The sequence below is a fragment of the Equus przewalskii genome, chromosome 4, assembly GCF_037783145.1.
Source record: "Equus przewalskii isolate Varuska chromosome 4, EquPr2, whole genome shotgun sequence".
NCBI classification, from domain to species: domain Eukaryota; kingdom Metazoa; phylum Chordata; class Mammalia; order Perissodactyla; family Equidae; genus Equus; species Equus przewalskii.
Genome location: NC_091834.1, coordinates 105,634,015 through 105,654,783, shown reverse-complemented (window position 1 = coordinate 105,654,783; position 20,769 = coordinate 105,634,015). Strand labels below are relative to the sequence as shown.

General features: G+C 47.9%; 1 protein-coding gene across 3 annotated transcripts in view; it reads right to left on the bottom strand.

Annotated features, from left to right (window-relative positions):
- Positions 1 to 227: 227 nt before the first annotated feature.
- RBM33 (RNA binding motif protein 33) overlaps positions 228 to 20,769 on the bottom strand; it is a 133,470-nt gene continuing 112,928 nt past the window's right edge. Inside the window, exons 15-18 of one of the 3 annotated variants that reach the window (XM_070616972.1) lie at positions 18,018 to 18,227; positions 15,288 to 15,476; positions 6,837 to 6,925; positions 228 to 6,514 (exon numbers count right to left, since the gene is read on the bottom strand). In XM_070616972.1, coding sequence (XP_070473073.1) covers positions 6,466 to 6,514; positions 6,837 to 6,925; positions 15,288 to 15,476; positions 18,018 to 18,227 — 537 coding nt within the window. In that variant the 3' untranslated portion in view covers positions 228 to 6,465. The remainder of the gene's footprint in view (positions 6,515 to 6,836; positions 6,926 to 15,287; positions 15,477 to 18,017; positions 18,228 to 20,769) is intronic. The other 2 variants (XM_070616973.1, XM_070616974.1) reach the window with 2 other exon arrangements.

Below are 20,769 nucleotides of genomic sequence, written 5' to 3'. Positions count from 1 at the left end.
TGGGACGTGGCGGACACAGGTGGGTCCCTCAACCAGACGCCTGCCTCAAGGCGGACGGCAGCACCAGGGGGCAGACCTGCTGGCTCAGGAACACCGTTCCTCCCCTTGGGGAAAACACACACCTGGTCCTCTGAGGGACGGCTGCAGTGCTGTCCCTGTCCACATGGGCAAGATGTGGGACGGAGTGAATCTGAATGGTGAGATAAAATAACTACAGAACAAAAGTGGAAACTGCGAGGTATTTTATTAACACATCTTGCAAATTACAATACAGTTCAAATCACATTTCTCAGTCTGGAATCACACAAATGATACACACAACAATACATTTTTTCCAACTATGTCACTACTGTTCTTCACATCTATTCCTGATAAAGCTGTCACAGTGATTAGCACAAAGTGAAAAATGGGGTGAAACAAGGCAACATCATCTCCCGCAAATGTAAGTGTAGTGTGTTTGGTAGAAACATGAAGTAGATCAACCCAGAGGAAAGCAACTCAGTCACCTCTTGACTTCTGAACTCTCAATGCACTCCCAGTAAACACAGCTTCAGACTCCACATAGGAGCTGGCCCAACCCCGCGTGATGCGCATACACATTACGGTTAGGAAGGATCAGAGTCAGCGAGAGCAGTAACAAAGGGTCACACGGGCCGGCACTTCCAAGTGGAGTAAGAGGCACGCTACTAACACTGAACTCATGCAAGAGGTCCTGCAGAAGCAGAGGGATAAAACAGGGGTTAATCACAGCGCCACCGCGCACCAGGACGCCGGCATCTTTGGAGCGCCACGCTCTCCTATAGTCAAACTGCAAAATAACAGAATGCAAATGTTATTCTCTCCAACCTGAGACCTGGAGGAATAAATCATGAGTAAAAACCTGTCAAAGCAAAGGTTTAGATGGAATCGAGTTGTAAACATGGTGCAAACACATTCGCAACATTCTTGCGCCCAGAGTGGAATTCTCCTCCACACTAATACTGACAGAGGAGCAAGAACTCCGCCAAATGAAGGCCATCACCAAGAGGAGGTGGGTGGGAGGAGAGGACAGACAGCAGAGACGGGAGAGTGAAAGGAAGTGCAAGACTTTCAGAGTGGGAAAGGAACTCCGAGAGGGGGATGGCAGCTGGGTTCTGGCGAGGAAGGTGCAGGAGGAAAGGAAGGAGGGGGCACAGAGGAGACCCTGCTGCTGGGGCCCAGCCCCGACCCGCAGGAGCAAGAAGAGAACAGAACTGCCCAACAGAGAGAACCCGCTGAACACGGAAACGCCCAGCGCAGGCCTGCTGTTACTGAACCTGAAAATTAAACAGTGGAATTAAAGCCTTAGAGTTAAAATCCTCACAGAGGACACACAATCCTGGACCCGTGCCTGTGAAAAGCAAAGCGGAATTATAAAAACCAACGGTTATTTGCTTTTCGGTCGACAGTATAAATGTGTGTTGTGTGTGTGTGTGTGTGTTTTTAAAAACCTAAATTATATATTCTAAGACAATACTGCAGAGTGCATAAAATTTAAACAGTCCTTTAAAAATCAGCTCCTACTACATGTGCCCTTAAAATGAAAAGTAGTTTAAAAGAAAATCACGCTGAAAGAATATCAAGAGGTCTACCTTCTAGAGCATGTTCCATTACTGAATACAGAATATATTAGAACAGTACATCTCTTTGTCCACTATGTGGAACACGTTAAAAGGAAGAAACTATGTGTTTCTTTTTAAAGGGCCTGAATATTTCTACATACCTTTTAAAATTAGTAAAATAAAGCAAAACACGAACATGAAGACCTTGTTACATTTTAGTTGGTTAGAAATAAAAGGAAAAAGTAACTTCTCACTAAAAACACCTGTTCCACCTGCCCATCTAACTAAAGACTTGCTACAAACACACGGCAGAGGAGAGCGCTCAGCCCCGTGGAACACTCTCCGGAAGAGCTGGCTGCTGCGTGTGAGACGATGGCGCTTCCTGACCTCGCTGCCCGACAAGGCACACTTGGGATCCAATATGAATCAGTGAGTTTTGCTCCGGTTCTAGGACACAAACCACGGGCACTTTAAATGAGGAAAATTAAATAGGTTGCAAAAAAACCTTACACAAAATCCTTAGGATTTAATAGTAAACCAAGGCTAAACGCCTTTGGAGAGTTCATATTTATGAACGCCCAAAATAATACTTCGTTCACGAGTTTTAAAAATCGTTGAAAAGGTTAACTGAAATGCTCATTGAATACAATAAAATATCTAAACTTCCCCCCTAAGTGATCTGAACTCCTGGCGTGGCCTTCCTGAGGGTCTCCTGGCCCCATTTCACACCCTCCGCCCCTCCCTGTTAGTGAATCCCTTTTAAAAACCTGCGAAGAACCAAGGATACCTTCCCAAGCATTCCCCTCACACTCCAAATACACAAAAAGCCAGAAGGGGGGCTCTTCCTGACGGAAGGACAGTAAAAGGAGGTCTCACAGCGAGAAAGCAAAGCCACAATAGAGTCCTAGAAGCAGGAAGGGAGGAAAAATGAAAAATGGCCCTGGGCAGGGCGCTGGCCGGCCTGTGCCGGGGAGGCTGCTCTCCGGGAAGGAGGGAGGGAACCCAGGGCCCCAGGGCTCCCCAGCGCACAGACTGCTCCCCAAACCTAACTGTCCTCACAGGGTCCCTGTCAGTCCAACGGTCTGCGAGCACACTGAGCTTACCTTCAACTGAACAACAAAGAAACAAAAAACAAAATAACAGAACAAAACAAGAAAACCAAAGCCAAAAGGAAAAAAAGAAGAGAAGTGAGAGGTTCTTAAAATCAAGCCTGCGGGCAAGGCGGGCCTCAGGTCTCCTCCGCCCCGCGAGCCGCAGGCCTCCCCAGGGGAAGGGGCTCTCCAGCCAGCCCTCTGCCGAGACCGCCGTGTGCCTGCCCCCACGGCCCCTCACGTGATGGGCAGTGTGCTGGAGGAAAGTCCACGACTGACACCATGACCACTCCTCCACCCTCCACGGCCCTCCTCTCCCACCTCTGCTGCTGCTGCCCCTTCACCCCGCACCTCTCCCAGCCTCCTGCCAGCAAGTCTTCTGCTGGCAGAATTCAGCAAAATGCTCTTTGGAGAAAGACCTCTGGGCGCGGGATCTAAGCTGTCACAGTTCAGGAGCACTACAGCACCAGGCGTAAACACGTGGTTCCCCAGGACCTTTACAAATCAGGAGAAGGATGACCCAAATTAATAGTTATGAGGAACAACCCCTCCCCCCCACCACCCTCCTCCCGTCCCCTCCCCATGGGGCGAGGGCACAGGCACCTACTTAGGAAGTGGTCTGTTCAGAAGGGGGGGAACCCTCACCATTTTTTTTGGAAAAAAGAGATGAGATTTCTCCTTTAGAAGAATATCAGTATAAGAATTTAACAAATGTGGCCAGCCCAATGGTAATGCATTCGTATGATCAGATAAGTAGCTAAGTGAACTTATATTACAGCACAAAATCAAAACAAGATAATGCAAAAAGAAAAAGTAACTCGCTCCACATAATCACCTATTGGGTTTCCTTACGAGATATATTGATATTTACTGGCTTTAAGCTCCTTGATTTGTGAACAAATAATACACAGGTCAGGATAAACGTATTGACTTACTACCATCTTTATAAAAATTGAATATTTCACAAACACATCAACAATTATGGAACTGTATCCATTAAACTGTGATGAGACAACACAAAAGAACTAACAAATAGCTAAGATGTTGCTGAATTGAAAGCATCTCCAATAACATTTCAATTTTAAAAGGTCCGTATTTACATAGCATGTTAAATGCTTCTGCATCTCATTTTAAATGCATGATAAGTAAAGAACAAAGATAATGGTTGCAACAGATCTTCCAAGAGGGTTCAGCTCACCGAGGTCTGATCTCGCTGTGAGAAGTGCACACAATGGACACAGCATGACTTTCTAATTCTGCTTCTTTCCTCGCTTGTGGTTTCCCTGAGGACACTCGGCCTGTGGCCCTGGGCGGGCTGGCACTAACGGAGCCCTGTCCAGGGCTGTGTGCATTAAGAGAGGCCCACTGTGCCGAGCCAGTCTAACCAGGGCTTTCTGAAAGGCCTAGTTCAACTCTGCCGATGGTTTTTCAAGAACATTCTATCAAGAGAAAGCTTGCTTATGTGTGTGCAGACAGTTACGGACACACACATGTCCTGAGGCACCCATGTCACACTCAGACAATGCCAAAAGCAGACCTTAAAGTGGCCATGGGGTCTGTTGTGAACAATGGTGCCCAAATAGGATTAGTTTATTATCGCTAACTAGAAAAAAGTATGCTTAAATGCCTACCTTTCAGACAACAGGCAGATTTTTGGTTCCAAAGCCACAGCACACTCAGACTATTTCAGAAAGTGGTAAAAATCTGTTAAACTCATTTTCTTGGATCAGTAAGTCCCTGGTGATAAAATAAGTCCATCAACTGTAAGCTTTCCCACTGCCCAGTGTGGGGAAATGGTCTGGATCTCTCTCAGTTAGAGCTTATGGGCTAGCAAACTCATTATTTCAGTGCAGCTCTCTGTGGTCTGAGCCAAATAAACTACGCTTTTAAATATACAAACACAACTGTATCTACTGTGAAAACAGTGGGCAGAGACCGCCCGTGTCAAACAGCCGATGTGCACAGCAGCGACTACGTGGAAACTGCACTGGAGCGCCTGGAGGAAGGGCCATCTGCCAAGGCTTAGTCAGGAGGTTTCTGGAACACGGTGGCCAGGCCTCAGCGAGAGGGTGTTCTAGTGTATCCTATGAGTGCCCCGAGTGTCCTAGAGCCCAGATCTGCTCCAGAGCAGCCACCAAGCACCAGCTTCATCTCCCAGGCTACTCTCAGCACATGAGGCCATTTTAAATCAGTGCTCCACCAAGTCTCACTGGGCCTGGAATACTCTCCTCCAGTTCTGCTAACTGGATTTGGAAGAGTAATACAAAACTGCAACGGTGAAAACAAGATGACACAAGTTCGCAGGACCTGCGTCCCAGCTCCCACGAGGAGGCTGAGAGACACAAGGCTGCCCTGAGCAGAGGTGTTCCGCGTTTGTATTCTGTCCTTGCTGGCTAACCAGAGGCATATGTACAACAGGCTTCTAGTTCCCTTACTTCCATTAATAAATCTGACAAGAAATCTTAGGTAAAAATACAGCTAAAAAGTCTGAGTGTGCCCTAGTATCATTTGCTCAAATAGTTCAGGTCCACATTAGAATAAATCTAAAATAGTGAAACTCTTTCATGAGCAAAAATACAATAAGGCACTTTTTCCAACGTTTGCCCAGAATGAATTTTACTAAGAGCTGCTTTATGAGGAGTAAGTGCCACACTGAATGGAGCCTGTCCAAAATTACTCAAGCAGGTTCATGGGTGACACAGACACATTCCACTTGGGGTCTCGCTCTCCCAGCACGACAGCCATTCCTCACACCACATGCCACGAAGAATGCCATGCCAGAGTCAACGTCACCTTGCTCTGAGGTCCACTGAAGGACAGCATAGCCCCTACTCACAAGGCCTTCAGGGGGAAAAAAAAAAAAGTTAATCAAAGCAATGATAACCAGGTTCCCAAAGAATGTTACATATCACAGAGCCAGTGACGTGAACATGACACTTTGGGCTACATTTACAAAGAGGAAAAAACCAATCAGATCTGTTCAAGGTTCAGGCTGTCCCCTGTCTCACATGGTAGGTAGCTATGCAACTCGCCTAGCAGGTGACTCCAGCAAGGCTGCACTGGGAGCTTAAGGACACCTTCCCAGGCCAAGGGAGCATGGGGCTCCCGGCACTGCCGTCTTCTCTGGGAAGGGTGCAAAAGGGGGTGAGCAGCTCCCTTTGGAACTAGGAATATATAGTTGGCGCTTTTGGAATATTTACAAGAAGCAGAATCTGCCACACAATTGGCACCACTCCCAACCCCCCTCATACCCTGCTTTCCAGGATATGCAACTGTCAATGATAATCACCCAAATTTTAATCTACGTTTTTACAAGAGCCTTTTGAGGGCTTTCTGAGAAGACAATGCAAGTTATGCTTGGTTGGGAAAATTCTTGAGTAGCCTGCACTGAAGATAAGTGCAACCATTATCAAATGTTCTTTGCTGTGAAAAATACTTAGAATTTGTGGCGTCAGTGTTCTTTCCTGAATCTAAGTCACTGTGATTCTCATACAGTAAGATCACAAAGAACAATGTCTACATGCATTGTAAGCACTTTGAAAACAAAAGAAAACGAAAACTGTAGTTCTCTGTGGTGACAACAGAAGTGAAGCAATCTAACACCGAACTCCAGTCTGCCATGCCCTGTAAGTTCAACTCTTCTGGAATCAGTGCGGGTGGCCTGGCACTCCAGAAAACAGTTACGCGAGGCTGTGGGCGGAGAGCCCTAAGCTCCTGGGGCTTCTGTGCTGGCGGCTTCCCTGAAGCAATCCACAGCGTGTGTGCAGCGCAAGGTCAGCCTCTCCTGTGGGAGCTCACTCGACGATCAGGGCCACGTTTATGTGGGACAAATCTATCATATGCCTGCGGACATTTGAAGAAAGAACCAGCATTATGGCACCTCTGCATGTCAGCGATCAGCTTACCAGGCGGACGAGAACTAAGGCGGAACGGCGGGGGTGGGGGCTGACTAGTGAACATCCAGTCTACACAAATGCAGACTGATGAGACCACCACAAACCAAGGGGACAACTGTCCATATCAAAACGTGCCGTGCCGTCTGCTCTCCTCATGCGTTACTGTGCACTCTGCAGTGACAGGGCAGAGCTGGGCACCCCGCAGCAGAGGAGCTCCCCGCCTCGCCCACCCCCACCCCCACCCCCAGACCCATGGAATGCACTGCTACCTGTGGAATTTCTGCTGAAACGCTAATGCATGGGCTGGTTCCTTGAACTTAGCTATGGCTTTCCGCTGCTGGGGAAGCATCTGTAAACTCTAGAGGGAGAAAACAGAGAAACATTTTAATATCACCTTGTATACAGTAAAAAAGAAAAATTTACACATTAGCTTTAATACAAACTTTGAGTCCAGGCTGACACTTGGATCACTAAAACAAACATTCTATCTCCCTGGCAATTTTTGTTCCCTATCCAGATAATTGCAGCCAGAAACAGTGCTTCAGTAAGTCACCCCTGAGCAGCACTTGCACCCTCAGCCTGGTGTTGAGACGTGCCGCCATCTGCCCCGGCTGCCGCCTGATCTTCTCCTAAGCCTTCTCTGGGAGGCCTGCTAGCAGGTACCGTCAGAGTCACTTCCTACGGGGAGGACCGTGGGGCCTTCACTAAACTTCTGAAAAGAGCAATCCTCACCACACAGGAGTAACCAGCTGCTTAGCAAGGGGCCCCCACGGCCTGAACTGGGGAATTGTCTCCTAATTACCTCTGGGGTAAATGGAGAGCCCATTCATCTAGCTGGGTCACAGGGAGGGGCAGACCCCAGCACAATCTGGTCCCATCTTGGACTGAGTAGTTTGTGATTACTAAGAGGCATCTTGAACTAACTCTTCAGGAGTGAAACCACCATTCCAGAGGCCACTCTCTATGGGAAACCAAATGAGCGTAGAAGATGAGCTGAAACAACCGAGGCAGCAAGGGAAGAGGAGTTCGTCTGATGAGGAAGCACCTGCCAGAGCCAACTCACGCCCAGTGCTCAGACCTGCTGAGGAGGGGAGGCCTCCCGAGGCTCTGGGACTGAGGGTTCGGGGTTGGGGGGCCAGGAGGGGAGGACTCAGCAACCTCTCGGCCTGTCTCGCACTCCGGAGTCGGGCTCTTCTCCAGTATCTGGAGGCACCGTGTAGGCTGTGCCTCTACCAAGCCAGGGCAAGCAGCAGCTGCAGTGGGGCAGCCGTACAGGGCTGGCGCTCTGCGGCCAGAGACCCTGTGCTGCATTTGGCCTTCTGTCTAGTGAAGTACGGCAGCCAGAAAAAACACGTGACAACCTACGACCCTTTAAAAGTGTTTACACATGTGGCCGTTTCATTTGAAGCATTAGTCAAAGATCTACAATGGAAACACAATTCCAAAAATACCAATTTCTCGGAAAATGTGCAAAAAAAGGGACAATGTTTTGAGTAGGTACTTGGTTTCAATAACCATATAGAACTTCTAGCAGGAAACACGACTAGAAGAGCTCTGAAAAAATACCCACTTTCCAGAAAGCCGCCTCTCAGTGCTCCACACAGCGACCAACAGTGTCAAGTCTCCAGAGGCCCCGCACCCCGGCTGCACAGGCCCACCCCTTGGAGGGCGGTCACCGGGCCGGGCCGCGCCAGGAGCGCAGGCAGCGGAGCAGGCCTGCTAGGGAGCACCAGGCTGTGTCTGCCTGGCTTTCTGAGACAAGTTTAGTGGAATACGAGGTTTTCTCTCCTCTTTTGGATATAAAAACCGGAAGCCGCAGAATTTTCTTGATGGTTTCACTTATCGTTAAGTTAGTAAGTCAAGTTAAGCTGAGTAACCGGATCTGGAATTAATTTCTCTCTCAGATATGTTCTCAGCAATATGGCTTCTCTGGCCTTTGAAATCCCACTCGTGTTACTTGACAGAGACCTGTTTCTCTTCCAGGCTGCCAGCCTTTCTTATCCTTGAACGATCTTCAGTGGCTGCAACTCTGGAGCTGCTCTCGGAGAGAAAGCGCTGTTCTCCTCCACCACGGGCGAGGTGGGCGGGCCAATGGCCGCAGGAACAAGCGTGGAGCACCTGAGGGGCACTCCCCTGCTGGATCCCACTTTCTGGCCCAGTCTCGCTGGGGGTGCCCTTTCCTTTCTCCCGGCCTCACGGCTCCTGCAGCCATGCGGGAGAGGCAAGGTCCCCCGGGTGTGACTCTGGCAGCGTCATGCTAACTGCTGCCAGCACTGTGGCAGAGCTCACCACCAGAATCAGAAGCACCTATCTCAATTTATCTCGTCTAAAAACATAATATTGGTTCAATTAAGTACAAACAAAAAAAACTAGCTTCTTGTAATATCACAAATAATTATCCACACTACAGTTCACAGATAGAATCTAGATTTTGAAAATACTATGTCTTCTTTTGAGAAATTAAGTTTCTAGATTTCTGGCGTGATTTCACCATGTGACATGAAGGCATGAAGCTCCATTTTTACCATTTGCCATATAAAGTGATAAAACGTGTGATGTAAGAAGGTTCGTTTATTTGTATCTAAGTGGTTTAAACCTCCATTTGATTGAGGAGATATCAGTAAAGAGAGCATCAACTTTCAGTGAAGTTTTTAAATCACAGGAATGACACGGCTCTTCAATAGTCAACACAAGTGATGAGAACATTGTCTTACAATGTGCTTCCTGACTGTCCCCTTGTATTTACATTTTTACACTTATTTAAAAAACTAAGCCTGTTTTCTAGATATAAGATTGAATTGCAGGGGGCCAGCTCCATGGCCGAGCAGTCAAGTTCGCGTGCTCTGCTTTGGTGGCTCATGGTTTCGCCAGTTCAGATCCTGGGCGTGAACCTACGCACCACTTGTCAGGCCATGCTGGGGCAGTGTCCCACATGCCACAACTAAAATACAGAACTATGTACTGGGGGGCTTTGGGGAAGAGAAGAAAAAATTAACAATAAAATCTTAAAAAAAAAAGATTGAATTGGAGAAACTGTGTATATTTAACCATTTCTGGCCTATCAAAATGACAGACATTAGTGACTTCTTTATTGGGAGGGAAGGAAAAGACACTGCGCTAAGCTAAAAGGTGATGGTCACCAGTTTCTGCTTTGAAAATGTGGACTTCCACAAACCAGTAACATACACAGATAAACACTTTAATTCACTCAGAACAAACCAAAAGTTAACATCTATCTCCAGTCTACACATATGCTGTGACCTCCGACTCCCCCACAAGTCACTTACTGGTGCGCAGCAGAAAAGGCTGACAGATCAACTCTCCCAATTTGCTTTTCATTCTTCAGAGACAAGACCTCTTGAGACAATTTCTGAGAATGACTGACTGTGCTCCGTAAGTACAATACTCCTGTAGCCGGCAGCTTCCCGCATTTGTCTTCAACAAGCCCATGCAGGACCACTGGCTGAACTGCCACAAGACGCTGCAGTAACATTGACAAGTGCTGGCCATCCATGTTGTTCAGAGTCTCGGCCTCTTTTCCTCAATTAGGAAAAGTTTTCCCTCTCTTTAGGAAGAGGCTGTGTGCGTGTCCAGATAAACTAAAATGTTGTGGGGATACTAAAACGACTCAGGAGTCCTGAAAATCAAGTAAAGTCTCTTCCCCTCTGTCCAACAATTCCTAGCACCCTCAAGAATTACCTAAAGCCAAAAATCTCAAAACTGCCATGAGTTGTTTTAAACACAACCAGTGAAACTGCTTCAAAGCAGCAGCCCCTATCAGTCACCAGGAATGAGTGCTCTCGGGCCCAGGCCAGACGGGACTCACTCCCCGGGGTGGGCCCAGCATCGCAGGGCTGCTCGCGAAGAGCAAACGGTAAGCCGTCCTCCTCCACGGGGTGGCACTGGAAGTACGGGGTGGCAGGCCACCCAGCTCCACTGCCTCTGCTCTTCCCAGGCCCAGCAGCCTCACTCCTTTAACCACTGCTCACACGAGTGTGCAGGACTCCTCTATTCCATAATCGCTTCCGTACACAGTTCGCTCTAACATCTTGCAGGCAATGGGGTGCCTAGAGCAGCAAATACTATCCCCAAAGGGGAGTGAGCAGAATTCCAGCAGGTCTGTGCCAGTGGGTGAGGCAGCTCCCCGTGCTAGCTCTCAGACCCCACCGCCACTGCAGGCCGGCGCACACTCACTCACCCCCGAGCGTGTCGGGTGTCGTGGATGCCGAGCCTGCGCTCCTCCTCAAGTCCGGTGTTTGGGCCTCCTGCCCTCCACGTCCTCACTCCGCGTGCCTGAGGCACACTGCTCCTTTTGCTCTGACGTGATGTGTCGACACCCTGACGGCCCGGCCTCCTCCGCTCCACCACTGGTTGTTCCATGCTCCTTCCATCCCCTACAACTTTACCCTCAGAATACACACCAGCTCTTCAAAGAGCTCTTTGTGTTAGCACTTGTCTCCGCGAATCTTCCCTTTTCTTTTTGGAATATTTACACCAGCATTTTCGAAACTGTGTGAGAGCCTCCAATTAACAATTTTTTCCATTATGGTTTCAGATGATGCGGTCACATCTACATGTTTTCTTTAAATCTCCTGACACTGGTCTTCTGTCATCCGTATTTGACTATACCTGGAGTTCTCTTTCCCAAATGTCCTCAGTCAGAATGACCGAACTGCCTTCACCCGAGATTGCCGCTTCTCCTACTTCACCTGCTAGACTCTCCTGACGGCGAGAAGCAGAGGAAAGACGGCGTTCTTCTCACCGACCCAACACCTTCAGAGAAGGCCCGAGCTGGTGCGGGTCAGACTCTCCGACTCCGCCCCACCTCACGTGACAGCTCAAAGGCTGTGCCTCTCTAGGGGGCCCGAGACCCGCTCTAGAGTGAGACGCCTTCCAAGTCTCTGGTCCTCACGGCACTACAGCGTCAGGCGGAGACCGGTCAACTCGGCGGGCCCTGGGACTCGCCTCTCGGGCCTGAAGTGGACTCCAGGGCAACACGCCCTCTGGGACAGCAAGTCTCCTTTCGAGAACACACCCTGATGCTTGCTCCTTCTGTGCTCACCGCTTTAACGTGGGTGCCTTGTTTCCTTCATTTCCCCCCGTTCCAGGTCATGCTGGGGAATGAAGGAAGGGTTACGAGACAGCATTTAAGGTCTTCTGTGGCTGATGCAAAAACCTGGACTCATGAGGGTGCGGCACCCTGTGCGCGAGCTGCACACCAAGAAACGGCAAAACTGGGACTTAAGCTGCAGCTTCCCTTCAAAGTCTCACTCTGGCTGCTGCGCCGGCTGCATCCTGAGGCCTGGAGCTCTCAGGGGGGAGTCGGGGGAGACAAAGGAAGAAGTCACCAGGGAAGACGGGGACAGCGCAGTGCCGGGCACAGGCGGCATGGTCTAAGTGTCGGCAGTGACTACTGCTGCTCCCACCCACGCTGGCCTTCCCTCTTCAGTGGCGAGTGCCGCGGGGGTCCAGTCACACCTGCTCGTTAAGTGACCTCTGATCTTTACGCTCTTGTGAGGAAACTACTTTTCTGTTTTTACTCTATGGTGTTTTGTTTATTTACAGGACAGCAAATTTTTCTTAATACAATTTTAGGCAAAATCCAGCAAACAGGGAAATAAAGATAAATAAGCAAAGGAGCTTAGAAGTTATAACTACCTCACTGCCTGACCCTAACAGTTCACTTAGCTTCAGTCTTTCAGGATGGAGCAGAAGGTCAGGGTCATTCCCTGGAGGCGGCCATGCCTATGGGAACGGTGCCGGTCACGAGAGCACCTGGGCACACGCTCACTCGTCCACAGAGCCCACAGCCCCTAACAGAAGTCACCTGCTGCAGCCTCCCCCCTCGCCTTCCCATCTGCCCCGGCCCTTCCCTGAGGGCCAGGCCCGGCATCCCCATAACCCCACAGGCCTCTCTTGGTCCCGGGACCCCAGGCAGAATCTTCCTTTAGCTAGTTTCCTGTTACTGCTAGTCTCACACGGGTCTATTCCTACTGTGCGCTCTCATCTGAAATCCTGAAACACACCACGAAGCTTGCGTCATTTCTCCCTTCTGGTTATGACATTTCTACAAAATCTTGTCATTTTTCCTTATTCTGTAAATAACGAGTTAATGGCTAATGTCTTTAAGGTGGGTTTTCTAGAGAGGCTTATGAGCGCAGTTTAAGGGACTAACATACTGATGTGAAAGCACCACGGCTCCCTCATGGCAGCGCTCATTTCTGCCACAGTGAGAAGTCCTCTCAGAGCCCACAGTTAAAGCAGCAGCCGTGTGAAATGCGCAGTCACTGCACTTTCCTGTTACTAAAGGGCCCAAAAGAACAGGGGTCCTTCCTCGTCTAGACCCCACCACCTGCTATGACACTAGGTGGACGCGAGGTGGAGCCGCAGCCCAGTGCACAGAGCAGCCTAAAGCCCATCTCTCCTCAAACCAGGGAGCAGGAGGCGGGCTCACTCAGCACCAGCCCTGTGAAATACAGTTACATTTACACCATAATGAAGCTGTTATAAATGTCTTTTCAAAATTCCTACTTATCAGCGTCATTCTTTACCTACCTAAAGCTGGCAGAAACTTGTTATAGTAGTTGCTTTTTGTTTTTTTTATTAAGAAACTAAGTGCTTTGTGAATGCAGAGTTTAAAAATCTATAAACTCCAACTCAAAACCACCCTATGGGACTAACAGTGGAAAGAAAAGAGAGCACGCTGCTTTGCGCCCAGGGTGGACGACCAGGCCCTGGCGTCAAGTGCTAAATCCATCACTCCACAGGGACTCCGACGGTGGCGTATGGGAGGGGATTCACCTTCTATTTCATTTTAAGGGTAATTCATGTAACCTAGAAAATTTCATTCTTGTTTTCCCATCTTGCTCTCTCTTTCTAATTAAAACAAGCCATTAAACAACCCAACACTGGTTTTGCTTGGCTTTAAGTGTCCTCAATCAAACTGTATTTATAACACAATGATCTCTAATTCTTTTCCGAACAGAAAAAGAAAGGCAAATTGGAGGAAAAAAGGCCACTCAAGAGATATATAACCCCACAAGGCAAAATTCAAAATTCAACTTTTAAGATGGCTAAGACCAAGGTTGGGTGGTGTAGCAATGGCACCAAGCTAATTCTTGCAACGCAGCCACTGAAGCTCACGCAGCACAGTGAGAAGGGAGCAGCACGGCCATTCTGACATGGATCCTGATAAGTGTATCGCACTCAGAGACGTTCAGGAGAACGATCACAGCTACACGTGACGAAGCAGAGCCTGGACGACCAGTGGGCCATACACAGAGAGCCATGGTGCTACCACTCCCCAGCTCAACAGAGGGCCGGGAAAGCGGATTGAAACATGGGCCTCACAGAGTCATGCTCAGAACTAATACACTACGATCTGGGTTTTACATCTGGACTCACTGGTGAACTGTGATCTGACCCCAAATTCTCAACCACCATTTGCTGAAGAGTCTCAGATCAGGATAACCACATTTTAATGCATCTAAAACTCTCTGGCATCATTCTGATCTTGCAAATTAATCCATATTATGATTAACCATCTGGAAATGACTATCCTTGAACATAAACTTTATGCCTCTGGTAACTGACAAACCATCCCTGGCCACACCACAGGAAAACAACTATTAAAAACAGAAGCCAAAGTTTTTGGCTAACTTATCATTACTACATACAAATGAAAAATAAACCTAACCATCTCTCTAGGAATCCAAAAATGAAGGTGGAAGCAGTTGAACCTAAATAACAGTGTTTTTGGAAGGGCTTTTATCTACTCCTCACTTTTAGTAACTCTCATTAGTAGACAGAGATTTAAAACATATTAAAAATTAATTACCTGTATCAACTCTAGTCTGAAAATGTTTCCCCATTCACTCATGAAGCAAGAGACTATGAGAGATTCTTAAAAGAAAGCACTTGGCATTACTCAGAGATCTGACATCCACACTATCCATCCTACAATTTCCATCAGTCATGTTTCCGACATGCTCTACCCTCAGACATGGATGCTGACGTGGGATGAGGGGTGTGCTCGTGATGCTGTGACTGGGTGGTGACACCCGGAGGAGGGGCCAGAAACAGGACGAGAGATACACTGCTCAAGGAAAACCAGGTCAATCCACTTCTTCCCTGGTTTACTTCCAGGGCTCTAGAAGCTGCAGAGATCAGGGATTTCAAAGGAAAACTGTTTACAACAGAACTGGAGACCTGTTTGTAGCCAGCTCAGCAGAGATATATAAGCATTTAGAATTAGCCAGTTTTAAAATTACAGAGACCAAAATATAGTGCATGTTATTTCATGTTTGTAAAATCTAAACCAAGTTCTACAGCTGTTAACATGTGAGGCTGTTTCTGCAAACTAAGGTCAGGAAGGCTAAATACCAAAAAGAAATTTTAATTATTACAAACAAAACAAGTGTGTGACAGAACAAAACATTTCTATGTATGGGTGCCTACGTAAAATTTAGGATAATTTCAGGATTTCCAAGGATAACTTATTCATTGAAATAACTACTTCATAAAGTTTGTAACCAAGCCCCTGAAAACTTCCAAACCCCCTAGCTCCCAGGCAGAAGTCCCGACATCAAGTGTGCACGGTAGGGAAATCTGTCTTCCTTCTCAAGTGTATTATTTTAACATGAAGGAGACAAGACAGAGGGATTCTAAATCAAGAAGTGACTTAGTCCTGGGACAGGACACAGGACAGAACGTGGACCCACCTGGATGGGGCCTACTGACATCAGCAGGCTCTTGAGCTGGACATCCGTAGTGGAGGAAGAGAGGCCTTCCACGGACACGACGCAGGGCTGTGGCTTGCACTCCACCACCCGTAAGTTCTGCTTGTTCGGCATCAGGCGCCCCCGGCCCATGGCACCTGCTACTCCTCGGCCTCTCCCATGCATGATGACCTGGCAACAACAAAGTAACTGTTCCATTTTTGAACTTTGGTCTTTTTTCACACATACCATGATATAAAAGTGAGCAAATAATCTAGAATCCATTAAAACACACCATAAGCTATAGGATTTCTGTAGCTTTTATCCACTATCAATCAGAACAGGCTTCAATGCCTAAATGAGACAATAATACCCAGCTGATCTGGGTGGAGAAAGACGACGGAAGAGGATGGAGCAGAGTCTGACCCTGTCCTGTGCCAAGGATGGGACTAGGTGGGCGCTGTGTCCCCAACATCCTGGAGATGAAGCAGCAGGATCACAGGGCTTCAGAAACTTGCTGCAAGTAACACAGTTAAGGACTCAGATCCAGTCCTAACGGCCCCAGAGCCCGAATTTCCCCCACCGTATTCCAGGCCAAATCAGCAGGGACCAGCAAACTGTGCCTGGTGTTACCCACAGCCACTGCAGAGTCACCACAAGCCACAACACATATCCAACTCATTTCACAAATATGTACATTTGCTGTCCCGAGACTCTGAAAGGCAGATTCTGCCACAGGGATTTCCCCCCGGCTGCTTACACATTACAATCATCTGCAGAGCTTTAAAACAAAACCAAAAAAACCCAAACCATAATGATGACTGAGTGCCCGGCCCCTCCAAAGTTACGATGTCTACACTGGTCTACAGCAGGGCCCAGGGTTCAAAACCACTGTCCTGGGATCTTTTGAAAAAGAAGAGACAGATGATCTTTCCATTCTTTTCCCACTAGGAAATTAGATAAAGCACTGGTGTCAAGGGCTTTCTCTAAAACAAACTCCTCCTGTGTAGGACGGTAGTGAACCGCAGGCCGCAGAGGTGCAATGAACAGCACCAGGTTTTCCAGACATCCCACCAGAATTCTGTCCTAGAGTTTGGATAGAAAGGGACAAAAAGGACCTCCCACTCCATCACAGAAACGGGCAGAGAGGAGGGCAGACAGAAATGAGAGCCTCAGGACATCACTGGGCACCAGTCTAAGAGACACAGATAAAACCGAACATTCCATTCTTAACACTCCACAGGAGGGAGCCCACCTACTCCTGCGCAGTGAGTTGTGAGAAGAACAAAACGACATTTCAGGAGAGGTCACATCGGAAAACACACATCAAAAGTTGCAAGTTACACTGGCTGGAAACCAGAAGTAACTAACTATTCTATGTTCCAGCTATACTAAGTTATAATATCAACAATAATATCCTTTACTAAATGCTTACTTACATACCAGGCACCACACTTTGCATATGCATTTCTTATGAAATCCTCACAAGAGCCCAAAAGGGACAGGAAACATTACTGTCCTCACTTTATAGGAGAGTAAACTGAAGTTGAAGATGAAGAAACTCAAGCGCTTTATTTACGTACAGAGCTGTATGGGAGGAGGGGTATTTTTCTAAGGTCTTCCTCTTCACATAGCCAGGGGACAACACCTGACTGAAGAAAGTTTAGACTGGAACAATCTTTAAAGACTATACCTGAAGATAGGACTTAATGTGTCTGTAACGTCTGTCTTCTGCTGCAAAAACTGAATAATTTTGTTTGTCCCAACACCATAAAGCGTTTATGAGATAATACATACATACATACATATATATATATATAAAATGTATACAGAGTAATTTAAATACTTCAAAGACCCCTTCATATTAATACTGCTACTTAGTATCAGCAGCAAGACAAGGAGATGGGATGAACTAGTAGATTCCAGAGCTTTCTAGGAGAGACTCAAACCTCCCTGGCGTGATCTCATCAGACAAGGGGCGTCTGGCTACTGGGCCAAGAGGGGACTTTACTGTCGGCGAGAGGTGTGACGGCTTTGGGGAAGTTACAAAGATGCCCCTCACGAGAAGCTGAGGGGACAGGCACTCCCGCAGCAGGACACGACGGGACAAGAGGGACAAGATGGACACACCTCTCCAGGGATGGTTTTAAATTCAGCACACAATAGGATAACCTTCACTCCCTGGAAGGGATAGTGGACGCCCAGGCCTCTAGTCTAACAGACTGAGCTGAGAGGAGGAAAATACCGCCCCCCACAGCCTGGTGGGCTCCTTTCTTGGGCAGGCCTCTCCACCCCCAAAGGCCTCGGTCTCCACCTGTGAGCTGGGGCACTGAGGAGGAAAGGGAGGAGCGAACACTCAGTTCTCCATCTGCAAAGGCTCTGAGGAACCAGCGGGCAGGGAAGGGAAAGCGTGCCAGGCTGGGGCTCGCCTGCAGGGCTGTCTCCAGAGCACAGCTCAGAGCTGCAGGAAACAAACGTTCCCTCGGTCGTGGGGGATTCCCCGGAGTTGTACCATTAAATAAGTCACAAGAGGAAAAGCGCTTCTGTGGAATGTTAGCTTTCAAAGCTGGAACAAAGAAAATGATGGCTCATTTATGCGATCACTCCTACTGTGTGCCAGGCACTCCTATCAGAGAAGCACCTCACTGCTGCCCGTTCTAACTAGGAGGACATCTACGTGTGCACGGCCCAGACTTCACGTTCCTGTGGGGCAGGCTAAGTAACGGGCAGTACCTTCTTGGCTGGGTGAATTCCTTGGATGCTCTTGATGCCTGGAGGGCCGGCCGAGTGCACGTGGGCCCCCACTGGTGGGTGCTGGGGCGGCTGAAGGGCCCCCTTGGTCAGTGTCACTTTGCGGGCAGGCTGCTGTCTCACTTCTGGGGGCTGAGGGAGCCTCTGGGGCTGGCCCTCCGGGTGAAAAAAGCCGTCGCTCTCTCCTCCCTGCTGAAACCAATAAGGCAGCACGCTGGTCAGTATCCGCGCAGCTGGACAGCCCTCCCCAGCGTCAGGGAGTCCGCCTCGGTTAGGATTCAACCAAGACGCAAAACCATCACACAAGTGGAAAACCAAACCTGCCATTTCACTAAAGTCACTAAGAAAATTTCTCATTTGACAGTGTTTGGATTTTAATAATATTTTTGAAATTTAAAACACGAAAATTTTTAATCACTGTACCCAGTCAAGAGGTCTATAAGTGTTTAGTTCAGTGAAATACTGCTTAACTTTAAAAATACTTCACACTCAACATACACTTTCCATTTTCATGAGCATTCTCATTAAAACCTGACAGTTTTAAACTTGTAACTCCTGTCAAACCTCTCAGGAGTGGGTCATCATCCTGACTCATCCCACAGGCTGTGCTGGTCAGTCTCGGGGTGTGCCCAGCGCCGTCCCTCCCCTGTGGACACAACACTGAACACTTGTACTCTCGACAGAGCACTGGCAGGCGAGGAGCACCCAGTCATCCCTCCTCCTGCCAGAGTAACAGGTGATTTCAGACGAGCTTTACAAGTATCAGAAATCTAACCGTTTGTGTTTTACTAATGCTCCCTCATTTCTTGACCTTAAAACCTGTTACTCAATTAGGAAGCCAGTACCCATTCAAGCTGCACTACTGATGCTCCTAGTAACACCAGTCAGCATAAAACACCTCTCTGGATGGGCCTACCAGCTACTTTCTGGATTAAGTGTGGCATCTTCCAACAGGGGAGCTAGTGGCCGACAAAGAAAGTGGACAGCAAGGAGTCAGATCTTGCCCTGCTAAATTACGTAATCTTAATAAAAATGGACATTTGTTTTTTTTGGGGGGGGGGAAATAAGATTCAGACTTTCCGTAGCACAATGCTCAGCTCCTTACATAAACAGGAGTCTAGTGAAGTAGTTAGTAAAACTTCTCCACACACACTGCTCAGCTATGCCAGTACTTCCAAGAGGAACTTGGTAAATTAGCTCAGAAGCAGCCCACATCTTCTATGCTTCTTTCTTTCCCCTCTAAACTTATCTTTTAGAGACAGGTTAATGGAACAAAGGGAAAGAACAGGGGCTGGAACAAGATGTGCTTAGATAAGATTTTTGCAAAAACTGCCGAAAATAATAGGATCTAAGAAAAAATGAGATAAAAATGTCGCACAGGGCAGGACTACTGGCAATGGTAGCATGAAGACACTGGCAAATCTTCTCCCCCCAAAAAAGGGTATAATTGGACAAAATTGTTCAAAACAAGCATTTCAGGACTCTGGAAATCAATGAAAGTGAAATAAGAAACGAGGGCAGCATCTATTCCCGAGCCCTGGAATGGGCATCTTTGGTCCTGCAGACAGAGCCTCCCTCAGGGACACAGCGGTTTTATCAGGACAAGGCGGGGGTAGGAAAACACAGAGGGCAGACCTGGTTTGGTGAGGAGGCCCACAAAGCCCAGGAACACTGTCAGTAAAAGCAGCCAACTGGGCAGGAAGGGCAGGGGGAACGCCCACAGGTCTACGGGCCTCTGGTCTCAGTCCTGTCTGGAACAATAGCAAACCAGCTAGAAATCCGAGAGACTTAACAAGGAAATTGTGGAAATGAAAGAGCTACCAGAGGCCTAGATAAGTCCTCGACAGCAGGCTGTCTGGGAAACTCACTGGTGCAGAGGATCCTGGTGGGCAGGCAGGAAGTAAGAGCTAAGGGGAGCTCTGAGTACTCACTCCGACCCACACACACATCACCAGCCCAGGGCTCAAGGGACCTGCACACAGCCCTCCTAAATAAGTGGCTGACCACTAAGCCATGCAGCAACAGGGTCACATCTAGGCAACCAGGCTAAGAAGTAAGAATAAGAATAAAAAACCGAACAAAAAATATTTTGAACAGAATGAAAATGAAAACACAACATATCAAAATCTAGGGGATGCAACTAAAGCAGTCATATCAGAAAGGAAAAGAGATCTAAAGTCAATAACTTGAGCTTTTATCTCAAGAAGCTAGGAAAAAAAAGGAAATCAAACCCACAACAGAAGGGAATGATGAGATCACAGTGAAAGGCAATGACATAGTCAAGAGAAAGGCAACAGAGAAAAAGTCAATGAAACCAAAAGTTGGATTTTTGAGATCAAAAAAATTGATAACCCTTTAACTAAACTGACCAAGAAAAAAGAAGACACCAATGACCAAAATCAGGAATCAAAGAGGGACTATCACAACTGGTGTTGTCACTGCCCAATATGTGGGAGTCACTCCAGCCTCAGGGAGGAACACGCCCTAAGTGACAAGGGCAGCGCAGTGGGAAGGCAGGCCACTGCAGGACCATGCACCACAGACAGGCAGGTGCCGCTCTGGGCTGCCTGAAACTTCTCCCAAGTCTTCCATGCAAGGCACCCCAGCCAGGCAGGGACGGCCTATTCTCAGTGTGCAATTTTTCAGTCTTGATCTCAAAAAGCTACATGAACTCTCTCTAGTTTTCTACATGCTTGAAATTTTCTATACTAAAAAGCTGAAAAATTTAAGGACA